The 22,974-nt window shown below is 51.7% G+C and overlaps 2 protein-coding genes across 6 annotated transcripts; both read left to right on the top strand.

Annotated features, from left to right (window-relative positions):
- The first annotated feature begins 537 nt into the window (after positions 1 to 537).
- On the top strand, positions 538 to 12,742 carry Il17rc (interleukin 17 receptor C). 3 transcript variants are annotated; one of them, XM_075983176.1, is made up of 18 exons: positions 539 to 867; positions 1,146 to 1,167; positions 1,334 to 1,486; positions 1,716 to 1,778; positions 1,866 to 1,975; positions 3,392 to 3,503; positions 3,768 to 3,812; positions 5,701 to 5,840; positions 6,037 to 6,096; positions 7,886 to 7,940; positions 8,021 to 8,202; positions 8,292 to 8,342; positions 9,496 to 9,541; positions 9,696 to 9,817; positions 10,092 to 10,151; positions 10,679 to 10,730; positions 11,864 to 11,959; positions 12,076 to 12,739. In XM_075983176.1, exons 1-18 carry the CDS (start codon positions 763 to 765, stop codon positions 12,699 to 12,701), a joined length of 2,100 nt encoding a protein of 699 aa, XP_075839291.1. In that variant the 5' UTR covers positions 539 to 762; the 3' UTR covers positions 12,702 to 12,739. The 3 variants fall into 3 exon arrangements, with proteins under 3 accessions (XP_075839293.1, XP_075839291.1, XP_075839292.1); XM_075983178.1 differs by lacking the exon at positions 10,092 to 10,151 and having other exon boundaries at positions 538 to 867; positions 12,076 to 12,742; XM_075983177.1 differs by lacking the exon at positions 3,768 to 3,812.
- Creld1 (CRELD disulfide isomerase 1) lies at positions 12,727 to 22,840 on the top strand. 3 transcript variants are annotated; one of them, XM_075983186.1, is made up of 11 exons: positions 12,727 to 12,742; positions 13,415 to 13,650; positions 13,982 to 14,064; positions 17,034 to 17,144; positions 17,744 to 17,835; positions 18,952 to 19,128; positions 19,213 to 19,308; positions 21,125 to 21,208; positions 21,369 to 21,464; positions 21,615 to 21,749; positions 22,203 to 22,840. In XM_075983186.1, exons 2-11 carry the CDS (start codon positions 13,477 to 13,479, stop codon positions 22,415 to 22,417), a joined length of 1,263 nt encoding a protein of 420 aa, XP_075839301.1. In that variant the 5' UTR covers positions 12,727 to 12,742; positions 13,415 to 13,476; the 3' UTR covers positions 22,418 to 22,840. The 3 variants fall into 3 exon arrangements, with proteins under 3 accessions (XP_075839301.1, XP_075839300.1, XP_075839299.1); XM_075983184.1 differs by lacking the exon at positions 12,727 to 12,742 and adding an exon at positions 12,907 to 13,249; XM_075983185.1 differs by lacking the exon at positions 12,727 to 12,742 and having other exon boundaries at positions 12,868 to 13,650.
- The last annotated feature ends 134 nt before the right edge of the window (positions 22,841 to 22,974 follow it).

Raw genomic sequence — 22,974 nt, 5'->3', positions numbered from 1 at the left:
GGCACGATGCCCACTCCACTCCTCCAATCCCACAGCAGCACAACGGAACCTCTGCTGAGTGAACTCTGGGTCCCCCAGGCCCTGCCTGCCCCTCTGTCCCCCTTGAACCTGGGCCAGGCAGTGGGGAGAAGCCTGCTTTCTGGTGCCCTTCAGTACCAGCTCACTGTCTTCAGAGCTCCTGTTTTGTGAGGGTCACTGTCACTGAGGTCTAGGGCAATGTATGAAGAACGGAGGTGTCTAGTAAAAGGGAACCCAGTGGGCCAGTGGAGCCCGGGGTCATACAGGAAGTGGAGACACCTGAGCTGCCCACGAGCCGGCATGCCACAAGTCTGGGGTCTTCTCAGTCGTAGGTAGTCTTCGTGTTTGAAGAAATCCAGGTTAAGAGTTACCTTATTCAGCTTGGCTCCAGCTGTGCTGCCTTCCCAGGGCTCCTCCCAGACAGGTGTCGGCCAAGGAGGAGGAGGAGGAGGAGGAGAGGCCACCACCCCAGTCCAAAGCTGCCGGCTCCTAAGCCTGGAGTTGGTGGGAGGGACAGGACAGGGTGGGGCGGGAACAGCCTGCTGGGAGTCAAAGCGAAAGCACTCCAGCTGAAACTGGGCCCGGAGTCCGGGCTCCGAGTGGGAAAGTATGGCTGGAGAGCAGTTCTAGCGCTTGTTCTCTCCCAGGGACACAGGGCTGGTTGGCAGCAGGGGAGGGGGGTCTGCCCCCCCTCCGGGGGGCAGGACCGGGCCTCAGGCCTGGGTGCTGCCTAGCACCTGGAAGATGCCTATGTCCTGGTTCCTGCTGTCCTTGGCACTGGGCCGGAGCCCTGTGGTGGTTTCTCTGGAGAGGCTTGTGGAGCCTCACGACACCGCACGCTGCTCTCTAGTGAGTCTGGGGCCCTGGGAAACTGGGGAAGGCCGAGAGTTTAGTCTGAGCCTCTTCAAAGCCCTAATCTGGCTCCTGTCACTGCCTCCACCAGAACCGCCCTGTCTGGTCTGTCTGGTGCTGATGGGGATGATGGAAAGGGGACAAGAATTAGTCTTGTCTTCAGGGAAGGGCTTAAGGTAGGGAGCCCCAGAAGGAGGTAGGCAGGGGTAGGGGTTGTCAAGCAAGGGAAGGTGCTGAGATTTGGGGGTATAAACTGACTTTTTCTTCCTTCACAGGGCCTTTCCTGCCACCTCTGGGGTAAGTGTTGCTACTTTAACAGCAAGAACTTCAGGCTAGCTGAAAGAGAAGAGACTGTTTACCCCCAGCCCCAAGGGGCTGAGCTAGCTCCCCTGCCCTATGGAGGTGTCAGAAGCCAAACCAGGCTCTGAGCAGCTTCAGCTCCCACTCCACCCTTCACACCCAGATGGTGACGTGCTCTGCCTGCCTGGAAGCATCGAGTCTGCCCCGGGCCCTGTGCTGGTGCCTACGTGCCTGCAGACAGAGCTGGTGCTGCGGTGCCCACAGGAGACTGATTGTGCCCTCTGTGTCCGTGTGGTTGTGCACTTGGCTGTGCACGGTGAGTGGGGATTCCTGTGACTGTGTGTGCACTCATGAGAGTGCCCGGGAAAGGCATGAGGACTGCAGACTCTGTGTGCATCTGCAATGTTGGAGACACTGGCGCAAAAATCCCTAGGCCAGCCTGTTCTCCCAGGCCTCTGCTTACCAACCGTGGCATTTCTGGAAGGGAATCTAAGCCCATAGAAGGTGTCTAACTTTGGCTTTACTCTCTTCTCTGTTCCTTGCAGGGGGCTGGGAAGAGCCTGAAGAAGGGGAAAATTCTGATTTGGAACTCCAGGAACCTAGAAATGGTGAGGAGTCAGTGGCCCAGCCGCTGTGTCCTGCCAGGGTCTTTCCCACGGCCTGTGACCTGGCTGACCCCTGTTTGTTGCCCACAGCCTCTCTCCTGGCCCAGGTGGTGCTCTCCTTCCAGGCCTACCCCACTACCCGCTGTGCCCTGCTGGAGATACAGGTGCCTGCTGTCCTGGTGCAGCCTGGTCAGTCTGTGGTATGTGAAGTGCTTCTCCTGTTGAGTAGCCACATTCTGAATCTGACATTCCCGCCACAATCCCGGGCAGTGTTTCTTTAAATCTTGGGTCTGATCTAAGCAACAAGCCCTCTCAGCCTTCGTGGTGGTTTTTCTGTCTATAAAATCAGGATAAGGACACTCCTACATCGCATGTTTGACTTGGGACAATTTTATTTCATTCGCTCACCAGCAGCAAATAGGGCTTCTAGTTGCTTCCATCTTTGCCAACACTTGGCATTTTTAAATTTAGATGTTAGCCATTCTGCTATGTACGCTGTGGTTTATAACTGGGGATTTGTGTGGACGTGTGTGGTGGTAATGTTTATATTTCTAAATTGTATTTGTTTATTTATTGTGTATGTGTGTTTCCTGGGGGTTCAGATGGAGGGCAGACAACAGCTTAGAGTCAGTTTTCTCCTTATCACCATAAAGGTCCTGGGGATTGAACTCAGGTTGTCTAGCGTGGTGGCGAGCACTTTACCTGCTGGGGGTCTAGGCAGCCCACTGGCTGGTGTTTCTGTTGTTAGTTTGTTGTGTGAATGTGGGGGACAAAACCAACACACTAACCAGCTGTCTACTACAGCCCTACATTCTCGGACCTTGTTTTTAACTAGACAGAATCTTGCTGTGTAGTCTGGGCTGAACTCCTCCTGCCTCACCCTCCTGAGTGCTAGGACTACAGGTACAAGCCACTGTGTTTGGTTTACAGCTTTAATTTGCATACCCCTAATGACTGACGAAGTCATTTGTTACATGCTTATTGGCTGTTTATAACTTCCTTTATGAAAAGTCCTTTTTAACTTTTGATGACTTTATAAAATAAAGAATAAAGGGCTGGGAATGTATCTCAGTGATAGAGCGCTTACCTAACATACTCCGAGTCCTGGGTTTGATTCCTAGCAACACACACACACACACACACATACACGCATGCACACACACGCATGTACACACATGCAGGCACACACACACGGACACACATACATGCATACTCACACACACACGTGCATGTACACATATATGCACATTTTTTTTTAATCTGCAGAGTTGACTCCACAGTGCAACCATGAGCACACTGAGGTGCTTGCACTAGTATATCTAATCAGCTTCCCCCCTTGGCCAAGTGGCCATGACAACAGGTATAGGCAGCAACGTAGATGGTCTGGTTAATCCTAAACCTGCTGACACAGGCAGACACTTGCTTCGGAACTGGGGACCTGTTCTCTGTGAGTTTGAGGCCAGCCTGGTCTACAGCTCAAGTTCCCCAAACAGCCAGGACTACACAGAGAGACACTGCCCCCCCCAAAAATAGTCAGTGGGTGAGCAGAGTAGTCCATCCACATGAGCCCGAGATCTTGGCCTGGCTTCTGAGCCCTGTACCACCCTTCCTCATAGGGTTCTGCAGTGTTTGACTGTTTCGAGGCTGGTCTTGGGGCTGAGGTGCGAATCTGGTCCTACACGCAGCCCAGGTACCAGAAAGAACTCAATGTCACCCAGCAGCTTCCTGGTAAGTGACCCAAAGCCCTGGTCCCCTAGCCTGTGGTCCCTCTGGTCACTCCCCCATTACTTACAGGCAGGAATCTGAGCTGGTATCCTCCATAGCCAGTTCCTGGTGCTTCCAGCTCCTGGGATGGGTGCTCTGTGCCCACATAAATGTGGGTGATCTTCAGGGCACAGGCAGCCCCTCTCAGGATCTCCCCACGGGTTGGGTTGCCTCCCTTCTTTCCTTAGTCCCCAGCCCCACTGAGGTTTTTCTGTGATCTCTCCCCAGACTGCAGGGGTCTTGAAGTCCGGGACAGCATCCAGAGCTGCTGGGGTAGGGGCTAGGGACAGTGGGCTGGGTGGAGGGAGGAACAGGGTTGGAGTTCACACAATGCATACTTTGGGTTGACTTCAGCCCTGGGACGCCAAATTCCAAAAGTCACAGGGCATGGTCCTTCATTCATTCATTCACTCATTCCACATGAACTGTAGTATTTACTTCATCTATGCCAGACATTGGAAGTATAAAGATGAACCTTTTCTTATAACAAGTATTCATCAATACCAGGAACATATAGTGGCCCAAAGCACTGCCAAGATTATGGTGCCCATATTCATAGAGCAAAGTGGAAATGATATTAAACCTGAAGTAGGGACTGTTATTTTGTATCTTTTTCTAAAGAAAATTTATCATGCATACATAGCATATACAAAAAGTTAAAAGTGCAATGATTTTTTTTTTTTTTTGGTTTTTCGAGACAGGGTTTCTCTGTAGCTTTGGAGCCTGTCCTGGAACTCGCTCTGTAGACCAGGCTGGTCTCGAACTCACAGAGATCCGCCTGCCTCTGCCTCCCGAGTGCTGGGATTAAAGGCGTGCGCCACCATCGCCCGGCCAATGATTTTTTTTTTGAGACAAGGTCTTACCGTGTCATTCTTGCTGGACCAGAACTCACAAGTCTCATGTCCAGACAGGTCCACCTGCCTCTGCTTTCCAAGTGCTGGGATTGCATGTGCACCATCGTGTCCAGCAAAGAGGCTTTAATAGCTAGTTCAGTGACGTGGTTATATAGTTATGTTGTTTGGGTTTTGACAGGAGCTTGCTAGGGTGTGTGTGCATTCTAAACTTGAACTTGTGATCCTCCTGCCTTAGCTCTTTCTTAGCTGAGGTTGCAGGTGTGTGTCACCACATCTGGTCCAGCTGTGTCAGTGTTTACACATGCTTCGACTTCTACAACGTGCACAAGATGAACCATGAATTCGGTGGCAATTTTTAAACTTTGAAATCGTCTAAATCTTCTCTTTCTTCTTTTCAACTTTTTGGCCTTCCTCTTTGGCACCTCAGGAAGCTCACTAGGCGCCAGGGCTTCGAGAACAGACACACATCAGGCGTCTCATCTTGTCAACCTTGTTACACAGTGGTGGTGGCTTTCCTTATTCAACAACATTGACTGAATAATTAATTTCCCCATGCCAGACACGGTTATAGACAGGAAGGAAATTAATAAGCGAACTCTCTGAAACTCCCATCCTTATGGAGCTGGAGTTGGGATTAGGGAGGGGTTGAGAGAAGATCCAGTAGACCTGTGTAGATGTAAGGTGTACAGTAAGGTAGATGGTGACTGGAGTTTGGAGAGAAGTCAAGAGAGGGGGATGGGAAGACTGAGAGTCGCAGTAGTGAGAAAGCGCACTATAGTGAGGGATGTGAAGGGTCCTGTATTTGAGAGTCGGGCGTTCCACAGGGAGAGTGCAGCACATGCAAAGGCCCCGGGGTAGGATCAAGATCGAGCGTGCTTGAGGAATAGGAAGAAACCTCATGTGTTTGCAGCAAAGTAGTCAAGACAAGGTACTAACAGATGAGGTTAGAGAGGGGTCAGAAACTAGGCTGGTTAAGGTCTTGCAAGCTGTTGCAAGCACTGCAGCTTTTACTGGTATTACTATGTGGGGCATAGGCAGAGTCCAGGGAAAGTCATTGGCATTGAGGAGGTAGCAGGATTCTACGGGCTGCAGAGGAAGAAGAGTTGTCCCACGATGCAAGCTGGAGCCTCTGTGGGTTTGTCTCTGGGCTTGTGGCTGGGAACAAAGTCTGGTCTGTCCTCCCAGGGCCTCCTAGTCTGAGGGTTTGGTGGAATTTCCAATGGGACAGTTGGTGAGTATGGCCCAGGCTTGGCTGTGCAGAAGGGTGAAGGGAGTCTGAATCCCACCCCCTTTGCTTTCCCCGTTAGCACTGCCCTGGCTCAATGTGTCTGCAGATGGTGACAGTGTTCACTTGGTACTGGACGTCTCTGAGGAGCAGAACTTTGGCTTCTTACTGTACTGGGATCAGGTCCAGGGTCCCCTCAAACCCTGGAGGTACAAAAATCTGGTGAGGCTTCTCCTTCAGGTCCATGTTCACCCTGTGCTCATGCCCACATTAAGGATGTATGCAAACTGTCAAAGGGGACCTTTGAAGGGGTGCAGTGTGTGTGTGGGGGTCTGTCTGCCTATTTCCCTCTACTTTGGGCCTCTCTGTTTCTTCTCCTTATCTTCCCTTAACTCACTTCCATCTGTTCATCCCACAGACTGGACCACAGACTATTACCTTAAACCATACAGACCTGGTTCCCTGCCTCTGCATTCAGGTAGGAGCAGAATCCACCTGCACCTGGGAAACAGGGCTAGGGAGGTACGAGGGATGGCCTCTGATCTTCCAGTGTCACTGTCCCCCCTACTCTGGCCCCTTTGGGTGGCTGGCTGTCTCTTTACTCTTGTTGTCCTGTGCCTTCTCCTTGTTATGTGCCCAGAATGCTCCTGGGGTCCTTTATCCACAGGACTGTTCCTCATGACTTAGATGTCACCTCTTCCCTGAAGCCTTTCCCTCCTCTTCTAGTTCCCTCTTCGCGTTCCCATGAAGGGTAGGACCCATGCTATGTGCTTAAATGAGCTTGAATCCTTGCCATTTACTGGCTGAATGACCTTGGGCAGGCCACTGCCTCTCTGAGCCTGCTTATTATCTGTAGTCTGGATCAACCGTACCCTCCGGGGGCTGTTGTAAAGAAGGGTGCCACATCTAGGTTTGAATGTGTTGGCTGCTGCCACTCCCTCTAACTGCACATATTATTCATCAAGTCCCAGCCACGTGACCTCTTACTCATTCTTCCCCCTTCCTCTCTGTCTTCAGTTCACCTTGGGCCTCTATAATCTCTCCTGTAGTCTGTCAACAACCTCTACACCCTACCTCCCTTTCCAGGGCCTTTCTGCCGTCCCTGGTTCCCTAGCTTTACCCTTAACTGAACCTTTCCCAGTAGACTTCCTTCCAACTTCTCCTTTATGAAGTTTGTTATTTCCGTGGAACTGCTAACCAAGGCTCACCCACCCTGCCTTTCCTCAGGCATTTCCCACCTCTGTTTTCAGGTACCCAAACTTTCCTGGCTCACATCCACTCTTTCCCAAAGCTTCTCCACTCTCCTGGCCTCTCTTAGTTCCCAATCCCTCTGTCCTTCTGGCTTTTCTTGTCCATGTGTCACTTCCTTTAACGTTTGGGCTTCTGTCTAACTTTTGTTGCATACGTAAGATGCTCAGTGAATATTTGGAAGTGACTAAGTGACTAATGTTTACATATTTTATCCTTACTACAACTGTGAGTCTGTGACTTCCTTGAAGGCAAGCAAAGCCTATCTTACTCAAACACAGGAACTTTGCCAGACTCTTGGACAGTTCCTGGCATGCAGTGGGTGCTAATATTGGCTGTAGAGATGAATGAACAAATCCCCACTGCCAAACACAATGGTAAGACACATGGCAGATGCTCAGGAAATGTGCGCTGTGATTTAACAGCATCGCCATGCCCAGTGCCCACCACTGAGCAGGTTCTCTCGGTTAAACATTTGATGAATAAGTTAATGGTTTCTCACTGCATAGTGTTAAGCACATGGTGATGCTCTTACAAACCTAGCACAGTATTTGATACACAGGCGGTATTCACACAATGGTTGTGAAGTGAATCAAGATGAATAACCTAAGGCTCTTAGTGTATACCACACTGCTAAGACACACAGTAGGCACTCGTTAACAGTTGGGTGAAAAGCCAGGTATGATGGTGAGTGCTTCTAATCCCCGCCCTCAGAAGGCAAAGGCAGCTGGATCTCTGCTAGTTCCAGGCCAGACAAGGCTACATAGTGAGACCCTGTATCAAAAATAGAAAAACAAACAAGCACAAGCCCCTTGCCCCAAGTTGAGAGAAGATGTTCTAAGTGTCATGGCAGTGTTCACTGAGAGAATCCAAATTCCCATCTCTAGAGCTCTGTAAGATGGGAGGAAGGTGGTGAGTGTTTGTAAGACCTGCCTCGAGGAGTGTATCCTGGAATGCAGCAGGGTCTGACACATGTTCATGGATGAGTGACTGGGTTGGATCGACTTTTTTCTTCCCAGGTGTGGCCTCTGGAGCCAGACTCTGTTAGGACCAGTTTCTGCCCTTTCCGGGAAGGTGAGTGGATCTCCTGTGGCAAGGGGTTGGCTGCGTAGGAAGGCTGATTCATGTTTAGTAACCCCAACTCTTTTCTCTAGATCCCCGTGCACACCGGAACCTTTGGCACATAGCCAGGCTGCAGATGCTGTCCCCAGGGAGATGGCAGCTAAATGCACCATGCTCTCTGCCGGCCAAGGTGGCACTCTGCTGGCAGGCACCAGACCAGGTTCCCTGCCAGCCCCTTGTGCCACCAATGCTCCAGGAGAATGTCACTGTGAATGTGAGGTCAAAGGCAGACCCAGGATGGAGAGAGAAAGGGGGACCCCAGGTTTTCCCTTTGCGACTTCACTTATTTCCTGCCTTCCACAGAAGCCTCATGAGTTCCCGTCGGTGAGAGGCCACCCCAACCTCTGTGTCCAGGTCAGAATGGTGATCAAAAGCATTGGGCTGAGGGTGGGACCCCGCACCAATTCTTTTCCCCAAACTACAGCGTCCACAGGTACTCCTTGGAACTCATGCCCCCCGTCACACACATCATACACAGACACACTAATAATAAAAATAAAATAATTTTTAGGTTAAAAAATAAAAGCATTGCCGGGCGGTGGTGGCGCACGCCTTTAATCCCAGCACTCGGGAGGCAGAGGCAGGCGGATCTCTGTGAGTTCGAGACCAGCCTGGTCTACAAGAGCTAGTTCCAGGACAGGCTCCAAAACCACAGAGAAACCCTGTCTCGAAAAACCCAAAAACAGCCGGTTGTGGTGGCGCACGCCGGTAGGATTTGCTGAAGGAGGCAGAGGCAGGAGGATCATGAGTTCGAGGCCAGCCTGGGCTAATAAAAAAGAAAAAAAAACCCCAAAAACAAAAAAAAAACAACAAAAAAAAAATAAAAGCATTCATTCAAGATTTAGCTGGGCAAGGTGGCTCATGCCTATATTCCTAGCACTTGGGAGACTGAGGCAGGAGGACGTGCTGCCCTGAGTTCGAGGCCACCCTGGCCTGAGCTGTAGTGAATGACAGGCCAGCCTAGGTTAAAGATCGAGACCGTTTCAAAACAAAACAGATTGGTTGACTATCTACTACGTGCCAGCCACTTTGAGACAGCTGTCAGTGAACAAAACCAAGAGCTGTTCCTCTCGTCACAAAACCTGCTCCTAAGGAAGGAAGGTGAACAATACGTATAACTGAACAGCACGTTAAAGTGAAACTCGTGCTGTGGTAAAAGGTGAAGGCATGGGGAAGGGCAGAGACTGTGATTTTCAGTGGGTGGCTGGCTGAGGCCAAGAATGACTCTCCTCTGAGGTGGCAGGTAAGGGCGACCGGTTGTAAGTGCTTCAAGACCCAGAGAGCTGCAGGGTTGTAAGCTCCGTCAGCACAGGTCTTCTCCCAAGGCCTGCTCTGAGACAGATGGGTGACTCCCAATCCTGCAGCTGAACCCAGATGTGCCTAACCTCAGGTCCAGAGTGCAGAGCCGGCCTGACGGGCTTCCTCTTGCCTGCTCCTTCCCTTGTGGACTTTCCGGCCCTGGCTCTTGCTTTTCCTAGTGCTCCTAATTCTGGCCCCTTCTAAGCAGGTGAGCAGCTTGGAGAAGGTACAGTTCCAAGAATGCTTGTGGGCTGGTGAGTGGGGCTTGAGGGTGGCTGGGACAGGATCCCTTGCAATTGGGGTGAGCCATGGAGAAACTGCTTCTGGGGGTGAAGGTCAGGGGATGAGCGGAAGACAAGTGGCAACTCCTGAGTGGGTCTTACTAGAGTGGCCTCTCCCTCCTCCCAGACTCCTTGGGGTCCTTCAAGGACGATATGCTATTAGTGGAGATGAGAACCGGCCTAAACGACACATCAGTCTGTGCCTTGGAACCCAGTGGCTGTACAGCATTGCCTAGCAACGCTTCCACGGTGAGGACCAGGGAATCTCCCTCCAGGCCTTCCCAGCTCCATCTCAACTGTGGCTTCATATTCTCCTTCTATCCCATTACCTTCTATTCTGCTACTGCTCTGTCAGGCCCAGTACAGCTCTCTTGGAATAGTGTGTGTGTGTGTGTGTGTGTGTGCGCGCGCACGCTCCCAATGGCTTCCCCAGTCTCCCAGCATCTCTCGACAAACAATTCTGCTCCACTGCAGCACCTTCCATGCTGCCCCAGGTGACAGCCCCCCTTCCCTTGACTTGCAGAGAGCTGCTCGCCTTGGAGAGCAGTTGCTGCAAGACTTCCGGACACACCAGTGCGTGCAGGTGAGTTGGTGATATAGCGTGTCTTGGTGCCTACAGGCAAGATCCTTCAAACCTGCACTGGCCGACCTGTTCCGCTTGCTTTGTGTCTAGCCCTGGGTCGGTAAAGAGCAAGAGCGTATAGTTCCTGTCCCCCAGGTGCTCACTTCTGGCTAGAGACTGGCTAAGTGATACACACCCCCAGTGTTAGGGTCTAGAAAAAGCTTTGAAGAAGACTGCCTTTGAGGAAGGCCCCACTTGGCACAGAACTCAGCTTAGGCACAGCTTGAGCAAAAGCAGGAGCCTGCTCTGGGCAGGGAAGTATGCAGAGCCGAGGGTAGGAGATTGAACAGGCTGGGCAGAAATTATTAGGTGTTGAACAGCAGGGGCCTGTGGTTGTGTCTTTGTTTTTGTTTTTGGGACAGGGTTTCTCTGTGTAACAGTCCTGGAACTCGCTTGGCCTCAAACTCAGAGATCCCCCTGCCTCTGCCTCCCAAGTGTGGGATTAAAGGCGTGCGCCAGCAGCACCGGCCTGTGGTTGTGTCTTGCAGCTGTGGAAGGAGGATGACCTGGGAGCGCTATGGGCCTGCCCCATGGACAAGTGTGAGTATACCAGGAACTCTTCCTGGGTAGGGAGCTGACTCTGACAACAGGGACTACAGGGCTGGGCAACGGCTGCGATGCGTTGCCTGGCTCAGAAACATCCCAGCTACATTCCTTTATCCATTCCAAAACCACAGAGGCAGAAAGATGGTTCAGCCGGCAAAGCCACTTGCCACCAAGCCTGACAACCTGAGCTCCCTGGGAGCCAGATGAACTGACTGCCTAGAGTTGTCCTCTGACCTCCACACATGCTCCGTGATGTGTGGAGAAAGAGACACACAGAGACACATAGAGACCCAGAACACACTTTCAGAGATCCCAGCATTACCAAAAAGGCAGAACCTGCCCTTGCCAACACAAGTCTAAAAGAGCCCAGTCGAGAACATCCAAGAAGTATGAACTGTTGAATGTTTGCAGGGGTGATCTTGTAACAGTGCTAGGTAACGAAGCACGAAGCAGTGGAAAGGGTTGGGGGGGTGAATGAGCGGAGTGGCTGCCTGACCTAGGTGGGATGAAAGGTTCAGGGGAAAGGTCCCAGCCTCACTGTGAGGTCTGACCTAGGTAAAGGGAGTCAAGCTGCATTTTTAAGACTGTGCAAAACATTTCTGAGAGTTTCCAAGGCAGTCGGTGTGGTTAGAGTCTTGGGAGGAAGATGGGAGGCTCATGAGAGATGTGGGATTTTATGTTCCCAGCAACACCAGCTTCCTCAAGGGTTAGAATAAAGCTGTTTCAAGCAGATCTCAGTGGATACCCACAGAGTGAACGACTGAATCAGAAAAGGGGGAGGGCTAGTCAGAAGGCTATTGCAGTCATGGCAAGACAAGGTTAAGGGCCTGCAACCCTACACTTAAGGGGCACTATCAGCTGACATTTAAGCACTTACGAGGCCTGACACTGTTTTGTATTTTACATGTAACCCTATGCACTTAGTACCGTTATCCCAAATTTACAAGCTTGAAAACTGAGGCAGGTCACACAGATATAGATGGAGCTTTTTCAGTGCACAAGCTCTGACACTGTGACTTTGGGGCAAATTACTCCAAGTCTACTACGGGCCTCAGTTTTCCTCCTCTGTGAAACGGAGCGAAGGGTGTAAGGTTTCTAACTAGCCCATTCTTCCTTGTCTATCCCAGACATCCATAAGCGCTGGGTCCTGGTGTGGCTGGTCTGCCTACTCTTGGTCGCTGTACTTTTCTTCTCTCTCCTTCTAAAAAAGGATCGTGTGAAAGGTGAGCGCCTCCCTGTCCGGGTTTCCAAGGGACAGCCTCAAAGGGTGACTCTGGGCTCCAGTGGATGGAGGGAAGACAGGTCCGGGCTCACCCACTCGGGCTGGCTCTCCCGACAGCTGCCCCCAAGACCCGCACAACTTTACTCCTCCACTCTGCCGAGGGAGAGGGCCATGAGCGTTTGGTGGGCGCGCTGGCGTCTGCGTTGAGCCAGCTGCCGCTGCGCGTGGCCGTGGACCTGTGGAGCCGCCGCGAGCTGAGCGCGCACGGGGCCCTGGCCTGGTTCCACGAGCAGCGGCGCCGGACCCTGCAGGAGGATGGCGTGGTGGTCCTCCTCTTCTCGCCAGCGGCGGTGGCGCAGTGCCAGCAGTGGTTCCAACACGAGACTGTGGGACCGGGGCCGCATGACACCCTCGCCTCCTGGCTCAGCTGCGTGTTGCCCGACTTCCTGCAAGGCCGGGTGGCCGGCCGCTATGTCGGGGTCTACTTTGACGGGTTGCTGCACCCCGATGCCGTACCCGCCCCTTTCCGCGCCGCGCCGCTCTTCTCCTTGCCTTCGCAGCTGCCCGGCTTCCTGGACGTCCTGCAGGGAGGCTGCTTCCGAAGCACAGGGCGGCCCACGGACAGGGTGGAGCGAGTGGCCCAGGCTCTGCGGGCCGCCCTGGACAGCTGCAACCTGCAATCGGGAGCCCCCGGGAGCTGCGGCGAGGCTTGGGACCCGGGACCCTACCCTGCACTCAAATAAAGACCAACACAGTTAACCTAACTGAGTTGCCCTCGTCGTGTGTCGTCCTACTAAACCGCTGAGAGCCTTTAACCCGCGGTCCTTTAAAATCGGGACAGGTGCAGCCCGGCGCCGCTTCTGGTTGGTTAGCATGGGATGACGCAATGTCACATGGCCATCCTTCATTGGCTGTGAGGAGGCTCCGCCCTCCTAGCTGCGGCGTTGGAGAAGGGTGTACTTTTACGGGGGGCGGTGGCGTTAAGGAGACTCGGCCCACAACTCCCGGGACGGGGGCGGGGACTTTTTTTCTCCTTGTAGTCTAGCGGGGTCTGGATCCTTCCCGTCCTGTTCCAGGCCGTCCCTGTGTCTTCCAAAGAGGCTCGGAACTTGACCCCCTTCTCTTCACATCCGGATCCGGGCTCCTCCCCCAGGACCGCCCATCCGGCTTTCTCTCGGAATATTTGGAATCTGAACCTTTCTAATTCTGACCCGTAATAACTCACTGAGACCCTAAAACCATGGGCTGACGCCTTCTCCTTTTCCAGCGATCCCTGCCACCTCCCCCTACGGTAACGGAGACATAATTTCTCTCCTGGAGTTATAGATTAGGCTTCTTTCCTCTCCCAGCGTCTCAGCCTCCAGTACCCCAATTCGTCCTCGTTTGTAATTACGTAGGTCTGGGGCTTTCAGCCTCTAGGCACCTCGGAAACAAGCCCTTGCTTTCCTCCTTACAGCCTGTCTTCTCCAGTGACCCCCTTCTTTACCCTAAATCTGCACATCCCCCGCCTGGGAAAAGATGGCCCCACAGCCCCTATGGGGCCTGGTCCCATCTCTGCTCTGGGGCCTGAGCCTGTTTCTGAGCCTCCCGGGATCTGTCTGGCTCCAGCCCTCTCCACCTCCCCACTCTTCTCCCCGAGCTGAGCCCCATCCATGTCATACCTGCCGAGCACTGGTGGACAGCTTCAACAAGGTGGGTGCACTAATAGCCTCGTGGGAGGGGCCCATTCGCAGAGAGCAGGGTATGGGTTGCTTGCTTTAGCTGTATGGTCTTTGGGAAACAGTGCCTCAGTTTCCTGATCAATAACGTAAACTAGTGAAATGTTAGAAAGTTAAGCCGGGCGTGGTGGCACAGGCTTTTAGTCCCAGCACTCGGGAGGCAGAGGCAGGTGGATCTCTGAATTCGAGGCCAGCCTGGTTTACAGAGCGAGTTCCAGGACAGAAACCCTGCCTCAGAAAAACAAAAAACAAAAAGGATGCACCAGGCCCTGTACTTAAGTATTCCTAATTTCTTCCCTATCCAGGGCCTAGAGAGAACCATCCGGGACAACTTTGGTGGTGGAAACACTGCCTGGGAGGAAGAGAAGTTGTCCAAATACAAAGACAGGTAAGAAGGTGGTGGGGCGGTACATACTCTTGGTCTATGTTGATTGGTTGGAACAGATTCTCTTGGGAAGCTTTCATTCCGCAGATATGGAAATTAACAGGACACAGTAAATGAGGAAACGAAGCCCATCTTTGTGAAACTTGCATTTTAGTAGGAGACAAACAGTGCATACTATCTGTCAGGTGAAGAACAGGAATTTGGGTAGACCGCAGGTGGGTGGGAGGTGTTCAGGATGGTTGGTTTGAACAGACACCTCTGCTGAAGTCGCAGGGCCAACCTTATGTTTCTTCTCAAAGGAGTAGAGTGAGCGAAAGGCTACAGAAAGGAGTTTAGATTTTGTCCTGAACGTGAGGCCTGAAGAGGACATTGGGTTTCCTGAACCTGGGATTACAGGTGATTTTTAACCACGTTGATGCTGGGAGCTGAACCCAGGTCCTCTGCAAGAGCAGCCAATGTTCCTAACTGCTGAGCCGTCTTTCCAGCCTCTGGAAAGATGAAGAGATAGATCACTGACAGGAAGCCAGGGCAGAGTGGAGGGAGTGGGGAGAGCAGCTGGGGTGGGGTGGGGTGGGGCGGGGTGGGGCGAGTAAGCTTCTGCAGTCTAGGAATAAAGGCAGCGTGAGCTAGCAAGACGTCCAGTAGTGGACACAGTGAGAACTTGAAGTCTGAGCACATTTTGGAGATCATCGGTTGACATGATGGGTTCCTTAGGGAACTATGTCAGACCTTTTAAATACATGACATAATACATGTTTATTTATTTCTCATTCTCTTTTAGGAATTTAGTATAATTAATTTTGTTATGTTTACATGTTTGTGTGTGTTCACATGTGCACAGGATATTAACTCCAACTGTCCATTTTATTTATTTTGATTATTTTCTGTATTTGAATGTTTTGCCTGCGTGTCTGTATCCACATGCATACAGTGCCTATGGAAGCCAGAAGGAAGTGTCAGATCCCCTGGAACTGGAGTTATAGGTAGTTGTGAGCTTCCATGTGGGTGCTGGGAGTTCAACCTGGGTTCTGTGGAAGAGCAGCCAGTGCTCTGAACTGCTGAGCTCTCTCCATTACCTCATATTATTATCGTTGTCATTATGATTATTTTTTGAGCAGGCCATGACTGTCCTGGAACTTGATCTATACACCATACTGGTTTCGAACTTAGAGATGCAGAGTGCTGGAACTAAAGGCATGCGCCACCACGCCCAGCTGTCCCACCTTATTTTTTGAAACAGGTTCTCTCACTGAACCTGGAGCTCACTAACTTGGTTATTCTGCTGGATTGGAGACAGGGATCTGCCTGTCTCTGACCCCTCCCCACCCTGTGCTGGGGTTACAGACACCACATCACACTTGGCTTTTACATGGGGCTGGGAGTCTAAAATCAGGTTCTCATGCTTGTTCGGGAGTCACTTTACCCAGTAAGTCGTCTCTCCAGGCCCCAAGTCATATTTTACATAATAAAAAATTCTGTTTTGTGATATGATTTCATGTAGACCAAGCAACCCTCCGGCTTACAAGCGTGAGCCATGAGCCACCATACCTGGTTTATATATTAATTTTTTAAATTGTAAAATACACATAAAAGAACTTACCAGCTGGGAATGTAGCCAAGTTGTCAGAGTGCTTGTCTCGTGCACAGTTCCTTCCCCAGCACCCAATAAAACCAGGCGTGGTAGTACACGCCTGTAATTCTAGCGGTGGGGAGCTGGAAGTACGAGGTTAAGGGAGTGCCCAGCTACAGAACAAGTTCAAGGCCAGTCTAAACAAAACATAACAGGGACACTTAGTACCTTCTTACTGCTAAATAACTACTACTGTCTACTTCCAGAATTTTCTCCCTTTTAATTTGGTTTTTGTTGTGACATGGTTTCTCTATACAGTTCAGACTGGCCTTAACTCACTGACTCCTGTCTTAACCCCCAGAGTTCTGGATTGCAGGTATATGCCAACCACGTTTGGCTTTAAAACATATTCATCACCCCCAAAAGAAATCTTCTACCCACTAAGGAGCTCTTCCTCATCCTCCCTTCCCTCGGGCTCCTGGCAGCTGCTGATATGCTCTCACCATGCGGAAACCTGTGTGGGTTTTCTGATTCCTGTGAAGCCCTACATCATGTGGCCTTTTATGTCTGGCTCCTTTCACTTAGTGTAATGTTTCCGTAGCTCCCTAATTGTGTGATATGTGCAGCATATCCTTCATTCCTTTTAAGGCTGGATAATATCCCGCTGAGTGGACACGCTGCATTTTCTTTGGCTAATGGGCAGTTGGGTTGTTGTCTACATTTTGCCCGCTATAAGTGTTGCGGCTGTGAGCATGTGTGTACAAGTTTGTATTGGAACACCTGTCATCCATTCTTTTGGGTATGTGCCCGGAGGAGGATTGCTGAGTCATGGTGGCTCCATTTCATTGATTGCACCATCTTGCATTCCCACTCGCAGTGCAGAAGGGGGTTCATTTTCTCTACATTCTTGCCAGTGCTTGGTAGATCATATGTTTGCAGGAGGGGTGGGGGTCTTCTCTGTCCCTCTGAGTTGCCCTTTCCAGCCTCATGGTGTAATTTTAATGCTGTCTTTCCAGCACGGCTCTCCTAGGCCAGATTCAGGAGCTGAAGACTCAGGATTTACCTGCAGTGGTGTTATTGTTCTATTTGACAGATTGAAAAAAAAAAGAAGTGTGCCCAACATGGTGGTGGGATGTAGAGGCAGGAGAGTTCTAGGCCATCCTGGGTGACTTAGTGAAAGCCTGGTAAAACTGTGGGGGCCAGAGGTGAGAAACGAAAACAAGAAAGGCTTAATGACTTGCCCAAATCCTGCCTCTAGCTCCTGACCTAGGCCTGTCTGATCCCAGAGCCAATAGCCCTTCTGGCCCCATGGATATCCAGTGGGAAGGAAGGTAAAGAGAGACCCGAGGCGCAGGTGGGTGGGGTGGAATATGCTCATAACACTCCAGTCCTGTCTGGTCAGCGAAACCCGCCTGGTGGAGGTGCTGGAGGACGTGTGCAGCAAGTCAGACTTCGAGTGCCATCGCCTGCTGGAGCTCAGCGAGGAGCTGGTGGAAGCCTGGTGGTTTCACAAGTGAGAGGCGTGGGGGGCTTCCCTCGGGTGGGCCTGGTGGTTTCACAAGTGAGAGGCGTGGGGGGCTTCCCTCGGGTGGGCCTGGTGGTTTCACAAGTGAGAGGCGTGGGGGGCTTCCCTCGAGAGGGCCTGGTGGTTTCACAAGTGAGAGGCGTGGGGGGCTTCCCTCGGGTGGGCCTGGTGCTTTCACAAGTGAGAGGCGTGGGGGGCTTCCCTCGAGTGGGCCTGGTGGTTTCACAAGTGAGAGGCGTGGGGGGCTTCCCTCCGGTGGGCCTGGTGCTTTTACAGGGGAGGGGAGCCTTCCTTGGGAGTGGGTTACAGGCAGGCCCTGATGATATGGTTTTTACTGCCAAGAAATGGTTGCACACCAGCCTTGTTTGGAGCCTTCCAAACCTAGATCTAAGGACTTGCTGTGGGTACCAGGCTCCCATTCTGGGCCTATTTACCCCTCTGCCAAGTGGAAAAGGGGCCTTAGTCAAGTGGTTTCTGGGACACATGCCCAGGCTGAGTTACAGATTGGGTAAGAGGCAGAAGGAGGCGGTCACTCTGACACTGTCTCAGCACCCGCTCTCCCTTTCACCTCATCTGCCCCGTCTTAGGCAGCAAGAAGCTCCAGACCTCTTCCAGTGGCTCTGTTCGGATTCCCTGAAGCTCTGCTGCCCCTCTGGCACTTTTGGGCCCTCCTGCCTGCGTGAGTCCTCCTTGGAAGTGGGAGGAGACTGCTGAGGCCCTGGAGCCAGGCTAGGCTGTGTGAGAGCAGGGTTACTCAGGTGGCATCTCCAGTCCTATGCTCTGGCCTGTCTCTCAGGCCTGAAGTGAACACATCAGTGGGTCAGGCTGGGAAAAGAAGTACAGGGCTAGCCTGGTGCAATGTTACTGTTCTCAGCTATTAAATAAAAGTTACCCCACCCCTGCGTCCTTCATTCTCCCCTCTAGTCAGACCGTACCTAGGGAGGGGCAGACACATGCCCTGAAGCCTCCATTATTGCTGTCTGTCCACCTCTTCAGACGCAAGGCAAGAGCTGAACTTAGCCTAGTTCTGTCTTAATTTATTATTGGTTTTGTTTTTGTTTGAGGTGGCAGGGTTGCATCTGTGAGCCCAGGCTTTGAACTTGTATAATCCGGACTGAGCCTTCTGGATGCTGGAATTGCAGGCGTGTGCCATCATGCCAGGCCCCTACCCCTTTTTAGAATTACTTTTCCTGTAAACAAGGAAAAGGGTCCGGCATTGGAGCGATCAGTTCAGCCTTTAGAAAAGATTCAGGAGGCCATCCTCGTCTACAGAGTGAGTTCCAGTACAACCAGGGCTGTTACACAGAGACACCCTGTCTCAAGACACAAAACAAACAAACAAAAATAGAAAAGATTCATAAGATGTGGTGGTGCATGCCTGTCATGCTAGCACTCAAGAAGCTGAGGCAGGAGGATGTTCAAAGTCTATTCAGATAAATTATCTGGTCTTCCTGAAGAGTCCATCGCAAACATAAACAAACACTGTGTGTATGTATGAAGGAAGGAGAATTGAGTTTGAGGCCGCCCTGGTCTATATAGTGAGTTCCAGACCAGCTAAGGCTATATAAATGAGACCTCTCAAAAAAGAAAAAAACAAACTAAGTAGTTAAATAAAAATAAGTGAAAAGTTTGCTTAATTGTTTTGCAATAGGCTATTTCATATAGCTTTATGACAGACTATGTGAATATTAAACTTAATCTTCCTTTCCAAAAATTATTTAGGACCATACAGAAAATAACCTCTTGGATGACAAAGTTGCATATAAGATCTCACCCAATTGATGTCTGCCCACAGCATGTCCTGGGGGCACAGAGAGGCCCTGCGGTGGCTACGGGCAGTGTGAAGGGGAAGGGACTCGAGGGGGCAGCGGGCACTGTGACTGTCAAGTCGGCTATGGGGGAGAGGCCTGTGGCCAGTGTGGCCTTGGCTACTTTGAGGCGGAGCGCAACAGCAGCCATCTGGTATGTTCGGGTAGGTAGCCAAAAGGTGTGGTGCGGGGCAGGGATAGCCAGGATACCTGCCTGCCCATCCTCATACTGTCTGCTTTTTACCCAGCATGTTTTGGTCCCTGTGCCCGCTGCACAGGACCTGAGGAATCCCACTGTCTGCAGTGCAAGAAAGGCTGGGCCCTGCATCATCTCAAGTGTGTAGGTAAGTGGGGAACACTGGTGGGGCCTGGACTTGACTCCCTGGCCTATACCAGTACCATCCCATTCACATGAACCCTCAGCCTGGAAAGGCAGCAGAGGTGTTCACAGTCCAGCATGACCTGCGCGCAGCAGAGGATGCACGCCCAGGCCAGCTCAGCGCAGGGCAGTGATGAACAGGAAGGCCTTCTTGGAAGAGGTGCTACTTTGGCCAAGTGTTTTTTCTTTTCCCCACTTAAGTTTTTTGAGACAGGGTTTCTTTGTGTAGCCCTCACTGTCTTGGAGCTTGCTTTGCAGACCAGGCTGGCCTCGAACTCAGAGACTCCCTTGTCTCTGCCTTACCCTTTATTTATTTATCTTTTTTTTTAAAAAATATTTATTTATTTATTATGTATACAATATTCTGTCTGTGTATACGCCTGTAGGCCAGAAGAGGGCATCAGATCTCATTACAGATGGTTGTGAGCCACCATGTGGTTGCTGGGAATTGAACTCAGGACCTTTGGAAGAGCAGGCAATGCTCTTAACCTCTGAGCCATCTCTCCAGCCCCTTTATTTATCTTTTTAAGATTTATTTATTATTCAGTGTTCTGTCTGCAAGTATGCCTGCATGCCCGAAGAGGGCACCAGATCTTATTGCAGATGGTTGTTATGGTTGTGAGCCACCATGTGGTTGCTGGGAATTGAACTCAGGACCTCTGGAAGAGCACAAAGTGCTCTTAACCCCTGAGCCATCTCTCCAGCCCTTGCTGAGAGATCATCAACCAAATCTTACAAAAACAAAACAACAACAAAAATCCAGCGTGGGCTCAGTAGTGAGATGACTCAGCAGTTAAAGGTGCTTGCTGCCAAACTGAAGACCAGAACCTAATCCTGGGACAAGGATTAAGTGCAAGGAGAAGGCCAGCTCCAGCAGGTCGTCCTCTGATTTCCAAGTGTGTGCTGTGGCATGGACGCACCCACACTCATGCACATTTGTATATATGCATGAAAACGATAAATACACTTTGTTCTTAAAGAATGACAAGAATTGAGGGGTCTGGAGAGATGGCTCAGAGGTTAGGAGCACTGACTGCTCTTCCAGAGGTCCTGAGTTCAATTCCCAGCAACCATATGGTGGCTCACAACCATCTGTAATGAGTTCTGGTGCTCTCTTCTGGCTTGCAGGCATACACACAGAATATTGTATACATAATAAATAAACAAATATTTAAAAAAAAAAAAGAATTGAAAGCCAGGTATAGTAACGTACTCCTAGGATTTAGCTCTGGAGTGGTGGGGGCAGGATTAGAAGTTCAAGGTCATCCTTGGAAGCACAGTAGTCGCAGGCCAGGTTGGGCTGCATGAGACCCTGTCTCATAAACTAAAGAAGTTTTTCCGCATATAACAGTCTTGATGTGAGTGGTGCAGGTTAGCAGTGTTGCTGTCCTGTCAGTCACTCGGGGACCCAGGTCCCCTCTATCTGTGGCATCCCCTTGGATATAAACTGTTCGGATGGTGCTGAGTCATGACCATCTCCTTCTTCTGTCTCAGCACTCAGGAAGTGAGAAGGGGCTGGTTGTGTTAAAGCTAAGGTAAAAGTAGACTATGTCTCTCCCATCTCCATGCCCATCTGCGGGCTGAGCTTAGCTACAGGGCAGACAGACTTGCGTCTCCGACTGGGCAGTGCTAGTCCAGCTGCAGGATTACTTCAGAGTTGGCAGCCAGCTTGCGGTTGCTCCCGCACTCACGATTGCAGGCAAGCCCACTCCTGACAGTCCTGCCCTCGTTTCTCTGCAAGTCCTGCAAAGTGACACTCCTGACCTTGGCCCTCTCCACAGACATCGACGAGTGTGGCACAGAGGAAGCCACCTGTGGAGCCAACCAGTTCTGCGTGAACACAGAAGGCTCCTATGAGTGTCGAGGTCAGTGTCCACTGCTGAAGGACAAGGCTGGGGTGGAGGAGAGGGACAGGAGATGCTGCTTCATGCCTGTCCCTCCAAGCTTCTGCCTTCTGAGACTCCAGAGCCCTCAGCTGCCTGAGATCACCTCTGCCTCCCCTCCCCTCCCCTCTGCCCTCTCCAGATTGTGCAAAGGCCTGCCTGGGTTGTATGGGAGCAGGGCCAGGCCGCTGCAAAAAATGCAGCCGTGGCTACCAGCAGGTGGGCTCCAAGTGCCTAGGTGAGTCTTATGCCAATGGGGGCTGGAGGGTGGGAGAGGCAAGGGAAGGAGAGATGCCACATTGAGTCTGGGTGGGAGTGATATGCAGTCTGGGGTGCTGTGCGGGAACTCGGGGCAGTCAGCACTGTGACCCTTTCCCACCTCCCCCAGATGTGGATGAGTGTGAAACGGTGGTATGTCCAGGAGAGAACGAGCAGTGTGAGAACACGGACGGCAGCTACCGCTGTGTCTGTGCTGAGGGCTACAGGCAGGAGGAAGGTGTCTGCGTGAAGGAGCAGATCCCAGGTAAGCAGGGAGGGGAGGCTGGGCTGGGCTGACCCGGTCCAGCATGCAGACAAGCTCCCCCTTCAGGCCCCACTTCACCAACACCCAAAGAGGCTGTACCTGGTCCCTGTGTATGTTTTCAAGGTTGGCTTTTGAGACTGCATTTCCTCACATCCCAGGTAGAAAGAGAGAACCAGATTTGGCACCAAAACACTCCGCCTCCCTAAGCCTGTTTTCTCCTGTCCAAAGGGACCAGTCCTCTGCCAAGCCTTGGGCAGCCCCGTCACTTCCCAGCCTCTTTCACGCTTAGGGTGTCAGGGTCTCAGCTGCCCCTGCAGAGGCTTTCTGAGTAGTGAGTGATGCCGTGTGCTTGGTGAGCTAGGTGGGCTCAGCAGCAGTGATGAGGTGGGGGGGGGCAGCTTGCTCTGGGAACTGCCAGGAACGAGGCACTGGCATGCCACACCTCCTTTGCAGAGCCGGCGGGCTTCTTCGCGGAGATGACGGAGGATGAGCTGGTGGTCCTGCAGCAGATGTTCTTTGGTGTCATCATCTGCGCTCTGGCCACGCTCGCTGCTAAGGGTGACCTGGTGTTCACTGCCATCTTCATTGGCGCCGTGGCAGCCATGACTGGGTACTGGCTGTCAGAGCGAAGTGACCGTGTGCTGGAGGGCTTCATCAAGGGCAGATAATCTCTCCTCCCACCCAGGATACCCCCAGAGGTCATAGCTCTCTCTCTCCTGCTGGACACCTGGGACACTATGGTTTCTCTTTGAGATTGGGGTAAACACCCTTACCTGCCTTACTGAGCAGCCCAGGACCCCAGTAGCCCCGGGGATTAAAAAGAAGCCCCGAAGTTGATGCCATGAGAACCTTGCCTAGGAGACTGGCAGGCATTACGGTGTGTGAATTTCAAAAGACAGTTTCTCCTTAGGGAGGTTGTAGGTTCTGACCCCCCCCCCCAGGATGAGAGGTGTCCCCTTAGGGGTGGGGCCACCGTAGCCCTCCTCCCAGGTGCATGCTGCCAGCTCCTGTTGTGATTGACCCCCCACAGCCCAGCCATCGACTTATTTATTCATCTCAGGAAATAAAGGAAAGGTTTGAAAACTGGAAAAGTGTCAGTGTTAACTACCCATCACTGCTGCCTCAGTGAAGTTTTCCACCCTGGGAAATGGAGGGCTGCCGAGTGGTGGGAAGGGCTGGAGAGATGGGTCAATCATTAAGAGTGCTTGTTGCCCTAGCATAGGAT

This window comes from Microtus pennsylvanicus, chromosome 8, assembly GCF_037038515.1.
Source record: "Microtus pennsylvanicus isolate mMicPen1 chromosome 8, mMicPen1.hap1, whole genome shotgun sequence".
NCBI classification, from domain to species: Eukaryota; Metazoa; Chordata; class Mammalia; order Rodentia; family Cricetidae; genus Microtus; species Microtus pennsylvanicus.
Note: the sequence above shows the minus strand (reverse complement) of the source record. Positions and strands in the feature narration are given on the sequence as shown.

Bases quoted from the DNA above. Each gene is read 5' to 3' on its own strand.
- Il17rc (XM_075983176.1), top strand. From the start codon at position 763: ATGCCTATGTCCTGGTTCCTGCTGTCCTTGGCACTGGGCCGGAGCCCT. The intron at 1,487-1,715 runs GTGAGTGGGGAT...TGTTCCTTGCAG, and splicing joins TGTGCACTTGGCTGTGCACG to GGGGCTGGGAAGAGCCTGAA. The intron at 10,152-10,678 runs GTGAGTTGGTGA...TGTGTCTTGCAG, and splicing joins GGACACACCAGTGCGTGCAG to CTGTGGAAGGAGGATGACCT.
- Creld1 (XM_075983186.1), top strand. From the start codon at position 13,477: ATGGCCCCACAGCCCCTATGGGGCCTGGTCCCATCTCTGCTCTGGGGC. The intron at 19,129-19,212 runs GTAGGTAGCCAA...CTTTTTACCCAG, and splicing joins CAGCCATCTGGTATGTTCGG to CATGTTTTGGTCCCTGTGCC. The intron at 21,465-21,614 runs GTGAGTCTTATG...CACCTCCCCCAG, and splicing joins GGTGGGCTCCAAGTGCCTAG to ATGTGGATGAGTGTGAAACG.